This window comes from Perognathus longimembris, chromosome 21 (genome assembly GCF_023159225.1).
Source record: "Perognathus longimembris pacificus isolate PPM17 chromosome 21, ASM2315922v1, whole genome shotgun sequence".
NCBI classification, from domain to species: Eukaryota; Metazoa; Chordata; class Mammalia; order Rodentia; family Heteromyidae; genus Perognathus; species Perognathus longimembris.
In genome coordinates this window covers 4,989,890-5,012,305 of record NC_063181.1, presented here as the reverse complement: position 1 = coordinate 5,012,305, position 22,416 = coordinate 4,989,890, and the positions used below count along the sequence as shown (strand labels likewise).

The following is a 22,416-nucleotide window of genomic DNA, read 5'->3' as shown; positions in this document are numbered from 1 at the left end:
TGCCTCATTCTTCATTAGCCCCTCCTCACTTCTCTATTCCCACTGGAGTCACCAGCATACTGAACGGCAAGATACCTTGTGTGTGGAGGGAAGGGGTCACTGCCTCATTAATTCTGAGAGTTGCTGAATTCTTAATCATACATAAACAACCTCAGTAGGCTTGGTACTGTTATTTTTTGATTTTTTTTTTTTTTTTTTTTTTTTTTTTTTTTTGGCCAGTCCTGGGCCTTGGACTCAGGGCCTGAGCACTGTCCCTGGCTTCCTTTTTGCTCAAGGCTAGCACTCTGCCACTTGAGCCACAGCGCCACTTCTGGCCGTTTTCTGTATATGTGGTGCTGGGGAATCGAACCCAGGGCCTCATGTATACGAGGCAAGCTCTCTCGCCACTAGGCCATATCCCCAGCCCGGTACTGTTATTTTTTTAAATGGCTTTTTTTGTGTCTTTTACCTGCTGCAGAATACAAAAATGTTTGGTGAAAAGTCTCTCTACTGCCTCTTACCTCTATACCAAGTTCCGCTCCTCAAGAGAATTAGTGTTACCTGTTTCTTTTGTGTCCTTCCAGAAATATTTATGCATGAGTAGAAACAAACTGTGTGTGTGTGTGTGTGTGTGTGTGTGTGTATCTGTATATTTTCTGCTTTCCTCCTTCACAACTGACATAACCACCATGCTCTTCCTTGCACTTTTGGGATGGAAGGCAATCTCATAACAGTATAAAAGGAATTTCCATATTTTAATGGCTGAATGGAGCGTTTGTCCCCTATGGTGACTATTTAAAAGGGGGGTACTAAAGACTGAATACAAGGTTTTGCACTTGCTAGGCAAGAACTCTTTTGCTCCTAGTCTTTTGTTGTTGTCTAGAATAAGGCCTCACTACCAACTTTCACTAACTTCACCTGGGATAGTCTTGAACTTGTAATTCTCCTGCCTCCACCTCCTGAATGTACCACTATGCCTGGCTAAATTATTTCTTTGGGGGAGGCATTGTGGGACTTGAACTCAGGGCCTGGGTGCTGTCTGTAAGCTCTTTTGTTCATGGCTCTATCACTTTGAGCCACAGCTCCACTTCTGGTTTTCTGGTGGTTAGAGATAAGAGTCTCACAGACCTTCTTGCCTGGGCGAGCTTTGAATGGTAATCCTCAGATTTCAGCCTCCTGAGTAGCTAGGATTACAAGTATGAGCCACCAGCGCCTAGCTATTTATTTCCTTTTATTCTTACAAATAATGTACAGATAATAACATCAATGGTAAGTTGTTTTGTTCCTGTGTGAGTGTACCTACAGGGTACATCTTTAGAACTAGAACTGCTAGGTTAAGGGTTATATGCATTGTAATTTGGATTCTACCCTCTTTTTAGTTAAACTTTTTTTTATCTTTACCTAGCATATACTCTGAGCATTTCCTTTTGGTGATCTAATTTTATCACCATCTGATTTTATTTGATGACTGCACAGGCAATGCCCAAGCAACATAAAATAAGTAGACTAGGGATAAGGGAAAAATGTATCTGGCTTGTTTCTCAATGGAGGTAAGATCGAATATCTTCTCTAACTTCTTTGAATCTCTAGCTGAATCTAAAAGTTTAACTGACATAAAATAGATTTTCAGGAGAAGAGCATACAGCTTTTTTATTTAGCACTTTTCATGGGAGCCTTCACAAGAAAAAACAAGGACTCTAGGAAGCTTAAGACCAAAAGCTCATGCATGTACTACATTGGACAAACAGTAGTCAATTGTGAAAAGTGACAAGACAAAGGGGTTTGGACCAGGGCAGTTAGTCCTGGAAAAGCGAGTAAGCAGATAAGGGTTGGTTTAACAGCGTTTGTTTCTCTCATGAGATTTCTCTCATCAGTCTCCCGTGATAAGAATGTTTTCCTTCCTCTGGTACAGGCAGGACACCTGACTGACTCCTGGGGGCTTTTTATCTCCTGCTTTCAGGGAGCAAAAGGAAAGGCAAAGTGCCCTTCTTAAATCTGATGCTTTTCATGTGCTCTTAACTCCAAGTAATTAAGGTGCCACAGCAAGATATTTTGGGGGTAGCATCATATGAACCCTATCAACACTTGGTATAGAGTATACACAAAGTAGCCACTTTGTTTCTTGAGATGACCAACAGCAAGGTACAGGTACTGTAATAGGGAGGTCAGATCTGGCCAGTGCCATCATTGGCCACATGGAGAGTTGTACTATCTGGCATCTTGTCTTGATGGGTGGGCCTGGATTCCTAGAGGAAGGGAAGCCCCATCCCCAGGTGATGGATGTTCCTGAATCCCAAGAGACAGGGGTGGCCACATGGCCTATAGGTTATTGAACCTGGCAGTCAAGTGCCTGAGTCTGGGAGCTTCCTGTGACCCTGCCCCCTCCCCTGACCCTATTTAGGGGGCATATCTCCATGTTTGCATCCTGTGTCCTGTCTCATCTCCAGTCACCATGGCGTCCCAGGTCAGCTCTCCATTGGAGTTGAATTGGTTTGTTGGTTTGGTTTTTGTTCTTTCTTCCCTCTCTGGCCTGTTTCCTGATCGTGTTAAGGGTATGTGTGGGTTGCAGGCCTTTGTAGCAACTGGCTGCCTGCAGACTGCTAATGTTCTAATAAAAATCCAAGATTCGATCCTTCAATTTGTGGCTTCTCTGATAATTTACACATATAACACTACTTAGTCTCTAGAGAAGTAGGGTGGCTGTTGTTACCTTGCCTGGCAATGAATTGAATGATGCAGGCTTGTATCCAGGAGTACATTCAAGATTAGCAAACTGGTGAAAGGTGCAGCAGGCCTTTTTGTTTTTATTTGGTTGAAAACAACAACCTTGATAATTATCCCCAGTTCCATCTTTAAGATATTGTGTAGGTCAAGTAGCATGCACCCACAGAAGAGATCCAACCCCTCTCAAAGGACAAAATTCCTTCAGTTTAAAGACTCTAATTGGCCTTATTTTAGATCCTACAATTGGGCAACATGCATAAAATAGAATAAATGTTCTAGTGAGCCAAGCAGTGGAGGTTTGTTTTATAGGCAAAAAAAGACTGAAGAAAGCAAACCAAAAAACAAAGTAGAATAGCCATTTCAAAATTAACTTTACTTGTGAGACAGGCACTGGAAGACAGAAAAAAAATGTGTTGTTTTTTTTTAAATTTTTTTTATTAATTGGACATAAATTTTTTTACAAGGTGTTGTGCAAAGAGGGTGCAGTTACATAGTAGGGCAGTGTGTACATTTCTTACGATATCTTACGACCTGGAAAAAAAATGTTTTGATTGGTTAACATTGGATTACCTTTTTGCCTGTTTGTAAAGATCAAGCCTGAGGGGAGTTTATTATCATGCTGATTGAAGTCAGCCTGTTTTGGAGTTCTGGCTGTTATCTGTCTAGTCTTGATTTCTCAGGTCCAGTAGACAGTTTAGTTTTAGTCTGGTGATAATGGAACTTTAAAGTGAATTACCTTGTTTTGATTTTTAGCCTGGTATGTTAGATCCTCGTAGGAGAGCTTGTGTCCAGACAGTAAGCATATTTTTATTTATTATTATTGCTATTATTATTATTAAGCTGCCAGTTTATGCCTCTTGCTTTTGGACATTGAAGGCAGCTCCTTGTGTTTCTCTAGCTCTCCTCACATATTGTATGTACTTCATCACCTGCTGTTGTTATGCCCAAGTCGCGAGAAGACCACCAAGAAGACCACTGAGAGCCAGATGTTCCGAAATGCAAAAAGCAAGGCTTTATTCAGGCGAGCTGCAGATCGGGCCTCGTCCTACCCACCAACACAGCGGAGGTTAGGAGGAAGGCCCCGAGCTGAGATTTCACGGGCTTATAAAGGCAAAAAAACCCAAAGTTACAGCAATCAGGTGTTTTCAGGGCTAGAGACATTCCGGGGTGATTAGAGTTAAGCATTCCCAGGCGGTTAGAGTTAAGCAGCGAGTTTCCTGACTAGCTGGGCCCTAATAAGCTCGTTCTGCTAGCCAGGATAATTGGTGGCCTGGGTTTGCTCACAGAGCCTGCTTATCTCAGGTTCGCGTAGTAAAGTGGGGCCTGACTTCAAAATGGCTTTAGTTTGGCTCTTCACTGTCAACTCAATATCTTCTTGAATCTTTATTTGGAGTTCTTTTCACTGTGTTTTTTAGTTGCAATGTACAGAAGCCTGAGATCCTATGTCACATATCTACTCATTTGATCACTGTCTCTTACAAACCCAATAGGCTTTTAAAAAAATTTGGGGGGCTGGGGATATAGCCTAGTGGCAAGAGTGCCTGCCTCGGATACACGAGGCCCTAGGTTCGATTCCCCAGCACCACATACACAGAAAACGGCCAGAAGCGGCGCTGTGGCTCAAGTGGCAGAGTGCTAGCCTTGAGCGGGAAGAAGCCAGGGACAGTGCTCAGGCCCTGAGTCCAAGGCCCAGGACTGGCCAAAAAAAAAAAAAATTTTTTTGGAACTGTGGACTTAGAATTTTAGTAAGCAGGAACAAAAAATACTCCCCATGTGTTACTTTCCCTTTTATCATCTCTACAAAATTCTTTACAGATTCTTCTCATTATTTGGAGGGGAGCATGATTGCAGATAATAAGGAATATTAAAATGAAGTTTAGCAGGAAGCGCTTTCTTTATGTATGAAAAGTCGTTTCAGCCCAAAGTCTGCAAGCTTTGGATTATTGTCAAGGAGTTTGGCCTGGCCAACATCAGGCCTTGAAACCTGAAATAAGCCAGGACCACCCCCTTCTAGGGGACATTGTGGTGATAAGCAAACCTGCCACTGTTTGTAACCAGTTTTGCTGTGAAGGAGTCTGACCTGGCTTAAGCTAGGACCCTCTCCCCTCCAGAGAACATTCTGGTGATAAGCAAACCCTCATTGTTTATAACCATTTTAACTACTAAGAAACCGAACCTAAATGAGCTTGGCCATTAGCTTCTGTAATCACACTTGCTTCCTGAGCTATTTGCTCCCTCCCCACCAGAACTTGCTTACAAATAAATATTCTGTACAGGCCTATAGTCTGGCTCCTCTGGAGCCTCTCCCAGTGCTTCCCTTCGTCTCTTGGTGGTCTATTCACCTTTCTGTGGCATTATGATTTCCATTGGATGAAAAATGTGGCTGGTTAATCTCGTCTTTATTCTGTTTGTCATAAGTACCTATGAGGGAAGAATATACAGTTATTACTATCAGCTCTCTGTACGTCAGACCCTGTCCCCAATTCAACCCCAGTTTTCTTCCTCTGGGAGAAAAAAAATTCCTTCAAGATGGTTACAAACGTTTGCTCTTGATGCCTTTTCTCAAATAGTCATTTTTTTTTTCCTAACTAGAATAGTTAAAAGGTTTGTTACAGACACTGTACACATGAATCTTGGAGATGAGAGAGGATGATGGGGGAGTGAATGTGGTCATAGTACATCATGTTTGAACATGTCCCATGAATCCCACTATTTTGTACAATTAATATACCTAATTAAAAAAAGAAAACCCCAACTCTTCCACTCTGGAAAGAAACTCAGGACAGTGAGTGCTACTTGCAGTTGCTGGGGAAAGCAAGCCTTGCCCAAACAGTTCTTGGCTGAGAGCTACCTGTCCACTGCTGCATTTTTGCATACTTACAAAACAATTTTCTCATAGCTTGGTCCACAAATGCCCTCAACCACAAAGCAAGTATTCTCAGTACAAGCCAAACATTGTTGAGATTGGCTTTTTAGTTTTTGTGTTGATTTAAAAAAATACTGCCTCTTATGATTCCTTAAATCAGTTTTCCCCTTAGGATACAATAACTTCTTAGAAAGATTCATAGTTCAAACTTAGAAGGAAAAAGGCAAGGGAGTTAACACTTGGTGGGTGCCTGCTTGCAGGAACTCCTTTACTATATCTTAGTCCTCAAAATGGCCACATGAAATGTAGATGTTGTTTCCATACTTTTCACAAGAGGAAAACAGTGCTTGGGAAAATTAACAAATTTGTATTATGACCAAGGAGGCAACAAGAGGAACCTTAGGTTTTAAACATAAATCAGGTCTACTCCTAATCTTCTGTTCTTTATATTGTTTCATTCTACCCTGCTTACAATTTAGAAAGATTACTTGTGGGCTGGAATGTATCTCAGTAATAAAGTGCTTGCCTAACACATGAATCCAGGATCCAGCCTGGATCCAGTCCCCAGCACCACCACAAGAAAAGGGATTGGGAGGAAGGAAGGATACTTCCTTATGCACTCATTTTATCTATAGAGTCTCAGAAGTAGAATTGCCAAGTCTAACGTCTAAGTAATTTAAAATTTACTATTCCCCATCAGATTTCTTTCAAAAAGATGTCATAATTCACATTCAAATTAATGAAATATGTTAGTACCATTTTGAAGAGATTTCTATCTTTTTACTTTTTGCCAAAGTAAGATCACATTATCAAACGAATAGTTATGTCCCTGACTTCTAGCATATTTGAGGAGTTTTTATAAGCTTGGTATTTGGATTTGCTTCTTGTACACATGTCATTTTCCCCTTCATCTGGTTCTAGTTGGTTTTTTTGGTAATAAGAATTTTTTAACATTTTATGTCTACCTATATTTCTTGTCTTTGTTAAAAGGGTTTTGAAGACATACCATTTTCTAAATTTTGTTGTAGAGTGTGTTGCTATGATTTTTAACCTTTATTTTTATTGTATCTGCATTTTTTAAGTCTTCAAGAAAATTAAGCATAAGAGGAATTACACTAATAGTACAATTTAGTATATGCAAACGTGAAGGATTCTAATTTTGCCTCTTAGGATTGACATATATCATTAATTACTGACATTTTGGTCTAACTTAATATAACTCAGTACTGAATATGTACTTTATTTAATTTTAATTTTTAGTTTTCATTGGTACTATAAAGGTGATATCCAGAGGGGTTACAGTTACGTTAGTCCAGTAATGAGTTTATTTCTTTTTGGACAATGTCACCCCTTCCCTCTGAATATGTACTTTAATGTGTTATTTTTCCCACCAGAATGTAATTTTAAAGTTAATGGAAATAATTGTCTATAGACATTATGGTTTGAAACTGCTAATAAGTTCAATCTTGGTGATCTTTGATTGCTAAACTATGAATAGTAGGTTTCATTTCTGTGTGTGAAGATCTATGTCTGAATTAAAAGAGGTGAAATTGTCTCAGTATTGAATAAAGCAGAATACAAGTCACAAGGTGGAAGCACTTGGCTCATTTTATCATCCCATGTGTAGCTTTCTTCTAACACCCCTATTTTATAGATGTGGAAATTGAGGCCCAGAGAAACTAAGTCACTCAAGATGATGTTAGCAGTAAAGTAAGCAATATACTCAGAATGGGCTCCAGCATTTACCCCATTTTGAAGGCATTTAGTTAGCAGTTATTCCAGGGCTTGCTTTTCATTTATTAGATTCTTTATAAGTGCACTGATGTGATTACCAAAATGTTAGGTCGAATACCACTGAAGTATACTTGTTCCATTGCATATGTAAATCTTTTTCTCTGAAGGCTTCTTACTAGCAGATTAAACTCACAGGACATGTTTTTTTTATTCCAAGGGAATTATATATAAAGTTCCTGTTGTTTTTTCTTAAAAAAATTTTTTTGCTTTAAGCCAGTGTTTGAGTTCAAAATTGAAAAAGAAGTTTTGGAAACATTTAACTAATGTTAACTCTTAATTTCCTTAGGATATGTAATAAAAATTTTCCCCACACTTGAGAAAATATTTTTCATTTTTCTATCTTTATTCTACAGAATGGTAAATAAAGCTGACCGTCTCTGGACAGAATACTAACCCTCCTCATGTAAAGTATGCTCAGTTCCTTTCCAGTGGTGTAAGTAGTCTTTCTCAGTTTTTATTCTCCAAACTGCTTGAATAAAGTTTAATTATTATAATTGTATTTTAGGCAACAAACATTTGTAGTTTGCAAGAATTTTTTTGCAAACAATTTATATACAAAAAGATGCAACAGGGGCTGGGAATATGGCCTAATGGCAAGAGTGCTCACCTCCTATACATGAAACCCTGGGTTTGATTCCTCAGCACCACATATATAGAAAATGACCAGAAGGGGCGCTGTGGCTCAAGTGGCAGAGTGCTAGACTTGAGCAAAAGGAAGCCAGGGACAGTGCTTAGTCCTGAGTTCAAGGCCCAGGACTGGCAAAAAAAGAAAGAAAGAAAGAAAGAAAGAGAGAGAAAGAGATGCAACAAAGCTGGGCACCAGTGGCTTACAAGCTCCTGTAATCCTAACTACTTAGGAGGCTGAGATCTGAGGATCAGGCTTAAAGCCAAGCCACAGCAGGAAAGTCCATGAGAATGAGACTCTTATTTCTAATTAACCACCAGAAAACCAGAAGTGGTGCTGTGGTAGAGTGCTAGCCTTGAGCAAAAGAGCTTGGGGATAGCACCCAGGCCCTGAGTTTAAGCTTCACAACTGGGGGAAAAAAAAAAAAAAAGATGCAATAAGAAGAAGAGATTGGGAGAGTCACAGTTCCAAGGCCAACCCATGCCAAAATTTAGCCAGCCCTTGTTTCAACCAAAAATCTGGCATGGTGACGAATGCCTGTAATCCCAACTGTTCCGAGAGTATGATCTGGGGCAAAAAAGTGGAAGACCTTATTTGAAAAAAAAAAAAAACTAAAGTGAAAAGGGCTTGGGAACTGGTTGAAGTGATAATATTACCTAGCAATATTACCATGCAGCAAAGGCAAGAATTCAAACCCCAGCACTACCAACAAAAGCAAACAAAAGAATCTGACCTAGAGATGAATAAGTGTCACAGTCGTGTGGTAAAGAGTGGACTTTCAAGACTACCAACCTCTTTTTCCATTTCTGTTTTCAGCTTGTTCATTTTGGCATTCATTTTCAATGGAACATACAATTCCATACTTATTATTTTCAATTCTGTAGTCTAGGAGCTTGTGACAGAGATGAGTAACTTGGAGAGAGCTAGTGTTAGATTGTTTGTGACAAACAATATTAAAAGCATGTACCCTTAATGCTGCTCTTTGTGTACAGACTCCTCACATCTTAGCTATGCCTCTTTACCTGTTGAGGATAATAATGCAGTTAAGCCTATTAGCTAAATGCTAGCTGTTCTCTGGTGTTAGGCAGAAATACAAATTGAGGTGGTGATATTATGTTGAGAGTGTTTCTTTGCTAGGATATGAACTGTAACCACCAGTTCATATGAAATAGGCCTCTGAATAAAAGAATTCCGGGAATATCAGATATTAGCGAAGATAAAGTATCTATTAGCTCATTAAGTACATCTTTAGAGTCGAATGCAGAGTGCCTTTAGTATAAGTATTCCGTAAAATTTGGTGAGTCTCTGTATACTTAGATTCCTTCCATTTTAGTTGACAGCTCTATAATCCAATAAGTGGGCATTAGAGAGGTTTTCTTTATTTTTTAAGTTTTTCTTTTAAGTTATTTTTTTCTTCCTCTCCTTTTATTGATTTTGTAATTTAGTGAAAAGTTTCTGGCATAGTTCCAAAAGATATGAAACGTTGCCTAAGTTTCTGCTGAGTAACTGTGTTCATGGTAATCACTTGATCTCTTTGGACCTTGGTTTTTGTTTTTCATTTTTCTTCCTCCTCTTCCCTCCCCTTTTCCTCTTTTCTTCTTTTCCCCTCTTTATGTCCTCTCAGTTTATGAACTAAGCTATTATTACTGAATTTAACTGTTACTTTTATATTTTAAACATTGCTTATGGGTGTGTGTGTGTGTGTGTGTGTGTGTGTGTGTGTGTGTGTGTGTGTTTTGCCTGTCCTGGGGCTTGAATTCAGGGCCTGGGCACTGTCCTTGAACCTCTCTCAAGTGCTCAAGGCTAGCACTCTATTACTTGAGCCACAGCACCACATCCAGCCTTTTCTGTTTATGTGGTACTGAGGAATGGAACCCAGGGCTTCATGCATGCTAGGCAAGCATACCACTAAGCCACATTCCCAGCCCCTGTCTATGTTTTTTTAATATACTCGAGATGGAAAAAATCCTGAGCTCTGTCACATAGCTTGGGCTGAAAGTATGATATGTACCTGGCCTATTATATTGATACTTTTGGCGTAACTAATACTTTGGTTCTAATATTTATCAAAGTTGGAAATGTAGATTGAGTACCATAATAAATTAGGTTTTATATTACACTTAATGTCCTCTCGCTAATAAACTCAGTATCTGTACCAGTTTATTTGCCATTAAAAAAATTGTAGCAGAGACATGTCATACTATTTCAGTAAAGAAATGATGTAGAGACATTGTATCTTCTGCTGAGTATTCTCACTAATGATGTGCTCTTTGGAAAATCTTGTTAATAAAAGACTTTTTTCTTTTTTGCAGTTTGCTGGAAACCATGTCTCACTATACAGATGAGCCCAGATTTACCATAGAACAGATAGATCTGCTTCAGCGCCTCCGGCGCACTGGAATGACTAAACATGAAGTTCTCCATGCCTTGGAAACATTGGACCGTCTTGACCAAGAGCATAGTGACAAGTTTGGAAGAAGGCCCAGCTATGGAGGAAGTTCATATGGGAACAGCACCAACAATGTTCCAGCCTCTTCCTCTACAGCGACGGCTTCTACACAGACACAGCATTCGGGAATGTCCCCCTCGCCTAGCAACAGTTATGATACCTCCCCACAGCCTTGCACTACCAATCAAAATGGGAGGGAGAACAGCGAGCGATTGTCCATATCAAATGGGAAGATGTCTCCAACTCGCTACCATGCAAATAGCATGGGTCAGAGGTCATACAGTTTTGAAGCCTCAGAAGAGGACCTCGATGTAGATGATAAAGTGGAGGAACTGATGAGGTTAGTTACTTTGCTTATTTCCCCCAAAATGTCTGTGTTCTTCGATTTTGTAACAGGCACTATTTCAGCTATACTACTTAGAACAGTGCTTTCTCCCTCCTAATTTGAAGATGAAAGAAAAAAAATTCAAATTGTGTTTTTTAACCACATTTTCCCCTTTCCTTCAGACCTTTCTTGTTGCTAATTTGACAAGCTTTTTTTCTATTCTTTCTATTTATCAAGAGTTTGCCTTCTCTTTATAGTGGTAGCAGCTAATGTCAGATTGACAGAAGTTAATCTGATCATCATGTCCATCATTGTAAGTACTTTTGTGAGGCACAAAATAGATTTCTGATACAGAAAATGTGCACCCGTCATGTTTCTCTAAAATCTTCCAATCAATAAAATAATTTGAACAACTCTTAGGTAAGAAGTAATTTTTAGGAAGAAAAATAGGCATGTATTCTATCCCTGAAAAGCTAAAGTGTAGCACACATGCACACACACACACTACCAATTACAAGGTAATTGTGAACACTTTAGTTTTAAACATCAAGATAAGAAGTCCCCCTATCGAAAAAGCTTCACACCAGCCTTGTGCCACTTTGAGGGTGAGCTTTCCTTAGCACCTGTTAAGGCTTAATATGGCAAAATGAGTGGGTAAATTTGAGAAGTCTTCAAGATAACCTCTGCTTTGTAATATTGAAACTTTATTTAATAAAGTTAAGGCACTTCAGCCCTAGTTGTTCCTTTTGAATTTAATATAAATTGTTTTTCAAATTAAAAGGGAGAACCATTTGGGAAAATTAGTTCACTCATTGAACTATAATAAGATGAGTTTTTAATTATCCTGAGTAGCAAGGATGTCTACAATAAAGTTTTATTTGCTCAGATACCATCTTCTGGTATTTTGTTGTTGCTGCTGCTAATCAAGTTTGATAAGCTTTTGCTGTAACAGTTCTTAAATGTGTATGGATTTATAAGAAGTATGAAAAACTGTCTTTAAGGAAAAAGAAGAGAAGACAGGATAGCTTAGTAAGGATCTAAGTACTTGGCTTTTACTCCTAGGGCTTTAAATCTACTGTATCTTCACAATAAACAGAAAACCTATTAGCAATGACTATACTCGATAGTTAAGCCCCAAAATTACACAAATTTAAGCTGCACCTTTAAATCTGTATATAGTTCTTAACACTGTACTCAGTATTCCCTAGCATACTATCACTTGTTGCATGAGGATACTCTTTTTACCTAATTAAGGCATTGTTCTCTTCCTCTGCTTCCTTGTTAGACCTGTTTCTTTGGTGACCCCTACATATAGGGGGTTTCCTTCACATTCTGGCACTTTCTGTCCTCTGCCATTCACCTTCCCTGGCTCTTGCTTTCGTGCAGTGTGCTCCTTCTCACTTTTTTGCAAGTTTGTAGAGAATACTTCTTAGGTCAGAAAGAGAAGTTTCTGGGATGACTGTTTTGGGGTTTGGTTTTTTTTTTGTCATGGGCCTTGAACTTGGCCTGGGTGCAATCCCTAGCTAGGCTCTTTTGCTCAAGGTTAGTGTTCTACTACTTTGAGCCACCGTGCCACCTCTGCTTTTCTAGAGATGGTTAATTTGGAGATAAGAGTCTTCCGGACTTTACTACTCAAGCTGGCTTTGAACCATGATCCTGATCTCAGCCTCCCGAGTAGCTAGGATTACAGGTGTGAGCCACCAGCACCTGGCTTGGATGACTATTCTTGGATTCATGACAGCCATGGTGTGCGCTTCATCAGAGGAAGTGAGATTTATAATAATTTGTCCAAGAAAACTTGAATATTAGGTGGTAGAGCCTAAATTATAACCTATGTCTTTATTATCAATATATTGCCAGTATTGGTTGCCACTGAAAACAAATTGTCCATGTTTATAGATCTAATAAGACTTTAGGAAATGTCAGTATTTGTTTAACTCAAGACACACTATGAATCTCCAGTTGACGGTGTCATCCTTCCTTCCCCCATATGATGTTTGGCATGTTAAGTCAACCAGTTACTAACTAAATGCATTTTTTTTTTTTTTTTGCCAGTCCTGGGCCTTGGACTCAGGGCCTGAGCACTGGCCATATCCCCAGCCACTAAATGCATTTTTAATTTGGAGAATATTAGATAAATTTTTCAAACAGTAATCTAGAAATTGATTGCCCTTGCTGATCCTGAACAGACGCTATAATGAACAGGAGCTCCTGGTCTCTCTGTTCATGACTAAGGATCTCCAAATGCTTCCTGTCTCCTCTGCTCTGCCAGCGCCACCTCTTGCTTGCGCACATTCCCCAACTCCAGAACACAGAACACTCAGCCAGAAGATCTGTTTCACAAGTCTCATAATCCAGTGAATATGTATTAGGTTATATAATTTCAAGGTGCATTTATGGATATTTACATCCTCTAAGTAATTAGATGAAATGGTCAAGATACACACTTTCTGTGTCAGTTACTCATTTGGAATAAATAGCTTTGCCTTTAGTGTTACCTTAAAAAAATTTGGGTTTTTCTGGTTTTGGGTTTTTTTTTTGGGGGGGGGGGTCAGTCTGGGGCTTGAACTCAGGGCCTAGGCACTGTCCCTAAGCTTCTTTTGCTCAAGGCTAGAGCACTCTACCACTTGAGCCACAGCCCCACTTCTGGCTTTTTCTGTTTATGTGGTACCGAGGAATCGAACCCAGGGCTTCATGCTTGCTAGGCAAGCACTCTACCACTAAGCCAATGTCCCAGCCCCCAAAATTATGTTTTGTATGTACATCGATGGGAAATTTTATAGGAATAAGTTTTAATTGACATCTGAAAGCAGTTTGTAGTTTTGCAGTGTGAAATACTACTGTCTGGATGGATATTGCTTAATCTCTGGGTGTCTCTGAGATCTAGAACTTATTAATGAGGGAATATGGAAGATCTTAAAGCATATAATTTAAAACCATGTGATCTATATAATAACATCTTTGATACAGAAAATGAAGCAATGTCAACTGCCATAAGTAACTTTTCCATCTTGTTCTGGACTTAAACATAAGTTTGAGAATAAGAATTTAAAACTGCTTTATAAATTACCTACATGAGGTTTTCTCTTTTGCCATTACCATTTAACTTAGGGTCTTGAGCTTGCTTGGTTTGCTTGCTTCCTTGGCACTCTGTCACCTGAGCCACATCTCCAACCTAGCTTTTTGCTGATTATTTTGGAAACGCAATCTCATGGACTTTTCTGTCCTACCTGGTTTTGAATCTTGATCTCCACATCTCAGCCTCCTAGGTAGTTAGGATTATGCTAGTGGGCATGAGCCACTAGCACAGGACTATTTTACAGCCTTTTATGTCTTAGCGGTAGATTTTTACACTTTTTTTTCCCCAGTCCTAGGGCTTGAATTCAGGGCCTGAGCACAGTCTCTGGCCTCTTTTTGCTTAAGGCTGGCACTCTACCACTTGAGCCACAGCACCACTTCTGGCTTTTTCTATATATGTGGTGCTGAGGAATCAAGCCCAGGGCTTCATGTATACGAGGCAAGCACTCTACCACTAAACCATATTCCCAGCCCCAGATTTGTGCACTCTTTTAACAAACTAAGGTTAATTATATGTAAACCCAATAATGACTATGACAATCTTTATGCTAAAGGTATTTACTGGCAACTGGGAGAGATAAAATTTAGAGTAATTATTACACAGAATATAATAAATTATCATGTGGGTGATACATTGAGATGTTCAAAATTAGCTATTAGAAAGAGATCTTTCCTTGGCTGGGAATGTAGCTTAGTGGTAGAGTGCTTGCCTAGCATGCATGAAGCCCTGGGTTTGATTCCTCAGCACCACATACACAGAAAAGGCCAGAAGTAGCACTGTGACTCAAGTGGTAGAGCACTAGCCTTGAGCAAAAGAAGCTCAGGGATGGTGTGTAGGCCCTGAGTTCAAGCCCCAAGACTGGCAAAAAAAAAAAAAATTAAAAAAGAGAAATTTTTTATTTTACTTTAGGAATCAGGGAGACTATTTGATTAGATAGATGACAGTTGAATTGTGTCTTACCTTTTTACCTGACAATGAAACCAGAGTGAAGCTGGTCCACAAATCCTTATCTTTTGGGGGATAGGAAGGCTGGAGCTCAAACCTCTTGAATGCTAGTCTAGTGTTTGGTTACCGAGCTATAACTAGTCCCTGTTTTAAGTCTCGTATATTTCACTTAAAAAGGCTTCTTTCTGGTGAAGCACTAAAGGGTTTCTCTTTGTGTCTGTGTGTGTTTGTGTATGTGTGAATGTGTATGGTGTGTGTGTGTGTGTGTGTGTGTGTGTGTTGTGTGGCTTTTGGTGGTTAATAGTCTCATGGAATTTCCTGCTCAGGTTGAACTGCGATCTTCTAAATCTCAGACTCCTGAGTAGCTAGGATTCCAGGTGTGAGTCACTGGTATGCAGCTTAGTTTCTGATTTCTTGAAAGTCATTATGAGTATTTTAGAAACTTAAGATACCTAAAAATAGTGTATAGGATGGTAAATGAATTACTGTTTCATGATTTCTTCTATCATCCTTTATAATAGCATAATGTCAGCTGTGAATAATCCACAAACTTATTTTCCTATAAGAATAGTTGAGTTTTTTCTATAAGATACTTCATATGTACTCTATGCCTTAGTGTCTAGGTGAATTGGACCTGAAATAAGTTAGTTTCAGTTTTACTTTAATTCAGTAATGAAGAAAAGCACCATTTATTTGTTTTCCCCAAATAATATTTTTTATTCAATCTGAATAATTATTGTCAAATAATTTCATTTTCCTAACTCATTCTATATGTGTGATCTTTTTTTTTTTTTTTTTTTTTTTTTTTTTGCCAGTCCTGGGGCTTGAACCTCTGGGCCTGGGCACTGTCCCTGAGCTGCTTATGCTCAAGGCTAGCGCTCTACCAGTTGAGCTACAGCGCCACTTCCTGCTTTTTCTGTGTATGTGGTACTGAGGAATTGAACCTGGGGCTTTTTACATGCTAGGCAAGCACTCTACCATTGAGCCACATTCTCAGCCTATGTGTACTATTCTATATATGAAATTGTTAAAATTTCAGAGCAATTTCATAATCATTCAGAAACCAAATAATTTGTGGTTTTATGCCTTTGAAATAGTTAATGCTAAAGTTGTCTCTTGTTCACCTGATTACCCATATATAAACAAGCATTTGAGAAGAATCTAGACAATATCAGGTCAGAATCTAAATCACTAGGGAAATTTTAAATGTTGGATTAGGCAGCATCTTCTTTGTTTTCTTCCTTCAGGTCAGGCTTTCCACCTCTAGGTCAGGTGATTCCTGCCCCATAGTTCCTGTGGAACTACTGTCCCTTCACTGCTCATTTCCAAAATCCCTCCCCCCCCACCAAGGGGGGCATGAAATCCAACAGAGTGCTGAAATTCCTCATCTAAATTAAATTGCAGCTGATTCTTTTTTGGATAAAATTGTCTTCATTTCTCCAGTCTACATAGAGACTTGAGTTCCTATAAAGAGTTTGTGATTCATTCACAAAACAAGAAGCGGGCCAATTCTTGGTTTGTTCTTGTTTGGGTGGGTGAGTACTAGGGTTTTTGCTCAGGGCCTCCAGCTGTGACTTGAGCTGCACCTCTGGTTCCTTTTTGCACTGGTAACTTTTGAGGTGGGGTGTTGCTTTGTGTCGAGGTAGCCCTGGGCTATGATCTCCTTCTTCCTGCTACTTTTTGTGGCACTTGTCAGAGCAGCTAGCCATTGTTTGCATTTTCAAATTTTATTTTTTCCCAGGCTGGCCTTGAAGAGCAAGCTCCCAATTTCAACCTTCCAACTAGGTTTGATGAGCAACTTTGCTTGGCGTTTTTTGTGTGTGTGTGTGTTTTTTTTTTTCTGAGATAAGGTCTTACTCTGTAGCATGGATTGGCCTCCATTTCCCAATCCTTTCGCTTCTCAGTTACAGGTATTACAGGTGTCTGCCATCATACCCAGCCTGACAAAATTTATTGACAAAGAATAATATTTGCATAATAATTGCATACAGTTTTGAAAAGACAGAGTCATTAATGAGAAGAAAGAGAAGGTAATAATTTTGTTCAGTTGGATTCCATAAGAGAAAATGATTCTTAGTGCCTAGGTTATATAAAAACAGATGGCTAGCTGGATTTAGCCTTTGGGTCATAATTTGGAGATGCCTGGGTTAGGTAGGAAGTTTTCATGATTTTCTGTTAGTTTTGAGCTTGAACAAAAATCAGTACTCTGTTTTTATAATGTATGTTTTTGTATGTATGAAGAAAAGGCTGAGGAATTGGTCAGTTTTAAGGAGCTAGGCATAATTTTTATTTAGGCATTCTGTTATGATGGAAAAACAAAAGTCTTGTCACTCATTATCATTCATGAATGTTTGGTCTTTTGAGAATTTGCTCCATTTATTTATTTATTTATTTTGCCAGTCCTGGGCCTTGGACTCAGGGCCTGAGCACTGTCCCTGGCTTCTTTTTGCTCAAGGCTAGCACTCTGCCACTTGAGTCACAGTGCCACTTCTGGCCATTTTCTGTATATGTGGTGCTGGGGAATCGAACCCAGGGCCTCATGTATACGAGGCAAGCGCTCTTGCCAGTAGGCTATATCCCCAGCCCCTCCATTTTTTAAAATAAGGAAAAAATTTGTAATTGGCATCTTAGTAGAGGAAAAGTGAAGATTAGAATGTAATCCTAAGGATATAGAACATAGTTGTTAGTATTAAAATATTCAGTATATCTTTTCAGTATTAAACTCTACTATTAAAACCTTCCACATTAAAATTTTTTGTTACTACATGAAAGTAAAAAGGCAAACTAAAGGGCTTTTTAAAAAATGACTAATAATTTCAGTTGTGAGAATGATGATGGTTTTTGTTCTTTTGTTAAAGGATTTTAAATAAAGATTATTTAGGCAGTTGCTTAGTTAACAGTGCAAACTCAGTCTGCTCACAACTGATTTTTATTGTTGACTTTTATTTTTCCAGGATTTCTGTCTGTGTAAGATATATCTATTTTCCAGTAATGAGGCTTCGTGTGTACCGTATGCCAGCCTTGTTCATGTGACTTATACACAGTCTGTGATTAACCATCCTGCATCTACAGTGACATTCACTAAAGTGTCTGTCTGATGGTGTGGTGTTTCAGAACTTGACTATTTGGTGTTTCTTGGTTATAATTTCCTAGTTTTATGCAGAGTCTGTCTGTTTGCTTTTTATTTTTGTGTCCCTTCTTTCTGTGTTCTCCCTACCTCAGCTTCACCTTTCTTTAGCAAAGATGAGGATTCTACCTTCAACATACATTGTTGGTCTTGTCTTCTGTTTTTGTTAGGAGGGACAGCAGTGTGATAAAAGAGGAAATCAAAGCCTTTCTTGCCAATCGGAGGATTTCCCAAGCAGTTGTTGCACAGGTAACAGGTAAGAGTTAAGAGCCCTTTATTCTAGAATCATGTCTAGTCTCTGCCTTCTGTGCAGATGTTGGAATGTCACTTGCATTTCTGCATTGCAGTGCAGATCTGTCGACGTAGGCATAATAATGTATGCCTGTGATTTAAAACTACTGTCTGTTAACACAGAATTTCTCCAATGATTTTTTTAAACAGCGCTGGTAAACTGTAGAGCATTTGTAAGAAGCAAAAGATTCCCTATTTTATGGCTATTTTATTCCTTATTTTATGGGAATCTTTAGTTTGCTTTTAATTCTAACAGAGCTGATGACACATGCACATCCAACTGCTATCTGCATCTTACGTTTTTAAAAACATTTTAGTCCTCCAAACAAATCCTTGAGTTTACTAATTAAAGAGTAATTCACAAGGGTAAAGAAAGTTGTGGCTTTAACAACACTTTTCTCTGTGTGACAGCTTTTTCTCAACCCATTCCTGAGAAGATGAGTTAATCATTGTCTTCTCTTTGTTCTTTATATCCCATCCCATTTCCACCCCACCTGAGCTCCATCCCTAATATGTGGTGTATATGTGTCATTCTCTATTCAGATTTCATTTTTATAAAGTTCTTAAATTTGGATGTAAAATGTCTTTTCTTTGTTGGTATATAGTCTTCTTTTCTTGGATCTTAGTGATTTGTAATATGCTAAAGTATTCACTGTTCTTTTTAGTCATTAGAAGAACCAGAAGCTTTTTATATTTTGTACTTATATATTGTTATGCTTTCTGCATTGGTAGATATAAAAATTGATTCTCCACTTTAAAAACAAATGTCATTTGCAAGCTATGTGATTTGGGGTGTTTTAGCCTCTATGCCTCAGTTTTCATCCTTCCATCATGAAAATACTTGTATTTTATCTTCAATAGTACCTTCAATTATAAGATATTCTTCCTGTTCTGTAAGCATTGATATGTATTAAAACTATTTCATCTAAAAGATTATTACTATCCATTCATTAAGTAAAAAATGAAACAAGTTTTAGAAGTGTTAAATTTTATATCATAGGGGCTAGGGATATGGCCTAGTGGCAAGAGAGCTTGCCTCATATACATGAGGCCCTGGGTTCAATTCCCCAGCACCACATATGCAGAAAATGGCCAGAAGTGGCGCTGTGGCTCAAGTGGCAGAGTGCTAGCCTTGAGCAAAAGGAAGCCAGGGACAGTGCTCAGGCCCTGAGTCCAAGGCCCAGGACTGGCCAAAAAAAAAATTTATATCATATACCTAAGGCCAGCCAATCTTTCGTGTGTATGCATATGTATATGTATAAAACATATTACACAAATAACACATTTTATAAAGGACACTTCTGGACGGTGACTCTTAAGACATGTCCGTCAGTATAGAAGTCTTAAGCCAAAGAAAGGTGTGTGACTTTAATTGTGCTCTGTAGGTGTTAGTAAAATATGTGAAACAAATTACTTACCTTTTTATCTTCAAGGACCAAGTTATGATGTTTAAGACCATGTAGGGCCAAATTATACAGATTTTTATTGTAACTTACTGATTGGTAGGCTAGGAAAGAGGATATCTTCTTTTTGCACTTCAGACTAGACGTAAGATCATCTTTTAGTTTGCAAGCCTGAGTAAAAGGAGACAACACTTTAGTGTTAAGATGTGAGAACACTCGTAATGAGAAAACTGATTTTCTTCAGGTGGGAAGATTTTTAAGTATGTTGAATACAGTGAATCTAGAATCATCTTCAACTTTTAAAATAGTGGCTTTGAAACCCAATCAGAATTACAAAATGCCTTTGTAAAGTGTTTTAGTTAAGCATGGTGATATGCACTTGTGGTCCTAGTGAAGCAGGTGGATCATGAGTTTGAGGCCCACGTGGGCTGCATAACAGCCTTGTCTCAAAAACCACCAGTGGGGATAAGTCCCTCCCTCCTTTCTTTCTCTTTTCTTTGTTTTCTCTCCTCCTTTTTTAGGTAGGTTGTGGGGCTTGAACTGGGCCTGGGCTTTGACCCTAAGCTCTTTCACTCAAGGCTAACTCTCTACCACTTTGAGCCACAGCACCACTTCCAGTTTTTAAAGTGTTTAATTGCTGATAAGAGTCTCTTGGGAACTTTTCTGCCTGGGCTGGCTTTGAACTGCAATCCTCAGATCTCAGCCTCATGGGTAGCTAGGATTACAGATTTGAGCCACTGGCACCTGGCTGGGGATAAGTATTTGTAAAGCATATCTAAAAACACTAGCTATACCATAATGGGTCAAACATTATACACCAAGTATTGCCATTCTATAAGTAGCTTATGCCTGTGATTCTAGCTGTTCAGAAGGCTGAGATCAGAGGATTGTTCAATTTGAAGCCAACCCAGGTATAAAAGCCAACAAAATTCAATTTCCAGGTAGTTAGCAAAAAAGCAAGGCTGGAGGCATGGCTCAGATGATAGAGTACCAGCTGTGAGCAGGCAAAATGAGGCCTTGCGCTCAAACCATGGTACAGGCAAAAAAACCTTAAAACAATGCACACACATACACAGAGCAGTGTTGGAGTCATCTAGCTACTTGCTAGAAATATAAAAATACACAGTACCTCTTCTGAGGTATCTCTGAGACAGAATATCCATTAGGCCAGATTCCCAAGTAAATTAGGTTTAAGAAGTCAATTTAGGAGATAGGTCAAGTTTCCAGACATTCATGTCAGTGGGTTGGTGGTGGTTAACACTGCCTCGCTGAGTGGTAATCTCTGTTTTTGAAAGCTAGAGTTGCAACTATATTATGACAATTATTATCTGCTGTATCACATGGACCATCCTTGGCTACCAAAATTTCATGGTTTGGTAGTGTTTGAAACTTCTTTAAAACTTCCCCCATTTTAGCCTTACCCTAACTTGTTCTTCCTCTTCATTTCTACTCCAGAAGTTTGGCTTTGTCCTTCCATGGGCACTTCCTTGGTGGTTCTGTTGTCTCAAAAATGAAATTCCTTGTAATGAGACTTTACTTTCTTTTCTGTTGTCATCCAAGTATTTGTAATGTCTGGAATTCTGCTTTCTTGGATGCTTCCAATTCTTGGTAGAAGGCCTACCTAGGAAACCTTTGGCATCCTAGTCATAGCCTTATCAAATCCTGCTGATTCTAAGTGTCATCGGTGCTCATTTTTGCAGTATATCTTAGAATAATGTTCTTCAGTATAGTGACCTTTTCTTACACATACACAGGTAGTCTACCATTGAACATGTTCTGAACATTTCATATTTACCGAGCTGCTTTGTGGTATAAAGGGAGTATTGGTGCAGTTACCACAAACTGTATTTCTTTCGTGTGTGTGTGTGTATGTGTGTGTCCCTGAGTGTGTGTGTGTGTCCGTGTGTCCGTGTCCGTCCCCTGGGACTTGAACTCATTATCTGAGCTCTGTCTGAATGGTATTGTTCAGGGCTAGCACTTTACTTCTGTGTTTGTTTGTTTGGTTTTTGAGTAGTTAATTGGAGATGAGAATCACCTGGGCTGGCTTCAACCGTGATCCTCTCAAATCTCAGCTTCCTGAGTAGCTAGGGTGACAGGCATGAGCCACTGGCAGCTGTATTTCTTTCTTTCTTTCTTTCTTTTTTTTTTTTTTTGCCAGTCCTGGGCCTTGGACTCAGGGCTTGAGCACCGTCCCTGGCTTCTTTTTGCTCAAGGCTAGCACTCTGCCACTTGAACCATAGCACCTCTTCTGGCCATTTTCTATATATGTGGTGCTGGGGAATCAAACCCAGGGCTTCATGTATATAAGGCAGGCGCTCTTGCCACTAGGCCATATTCCCAGCCGGGCAGCTGTATTTCTGAAAAAATTTTCCGGTGTGATTTCTCCAGGAATAATTGTTCATTTCATGAAGTGTTGCTCATAAAATATTTCATTTTGCTCTTTTTTCCTTTGGTGATGGTGATGGTATTCCTAGGGTTGGAGCCTTGTGCTTGCTAGGCAAGTGCTTTATCACTTGACCCATACTCCAGCCCACTTTTGCTTTTTTAAAGTTATATTTCTGGCAAGGTCAGCCTCAAGCCAGATTCTTGCTACATTCTCACATAGCAGGGGCCACACTGCCATACCCAAACTGCAGTCTTTCCAGTCTCTACCTCCTGAGTTGCTAGGATTGCAGGCGATCCCCTGTGCCTGCCTTGCCTTTTTTCCCTGATCTTCAAAGTAGGAGAATGAGACTATGGATAACCAGCTTGATTAATTGTTCTGTTAGTCAACTTATTGAATCCACATTTCTCATATATTACTATGTTA

At 39.1% G+C, this 22,416-nt stretch overlaps 1 protein-coding gene across 9 annotated transcripts in view; it reads left to right on the top strand.

Annotated features, from left to right (window-relative positions):
- Hmbox1 (homeobox containing 1) overlaps positions 1–22,416 on the top strand; it is an 86,123-nt gene that overhangs the window by 23,732 nt on the left and 39,975 nt on the right. For all 9 annotated transcript variants that reach the window (XM_048330325.1, XM_048330322.1, XM_048330324.1 and 6 more), the window contains exons 2-4: positions 7,717–7,796; positions 10,301–10,777; positions 18,084–18,169. In XM_048330325.1, the coding sequence (XP_048186282.1) occupies positions 7,774–7,796; positions 10,301–10,777; positions 18,084–18,169 (586 nt within the window). In that variant the 5' untranslated portion in view covers positions 7,717–7,773. The remainder of the gene's footprint in view (positions 1–7,716; positions 7,797–10,300; positions 10,778–18,083; positions 18,170–22,416) is intronic.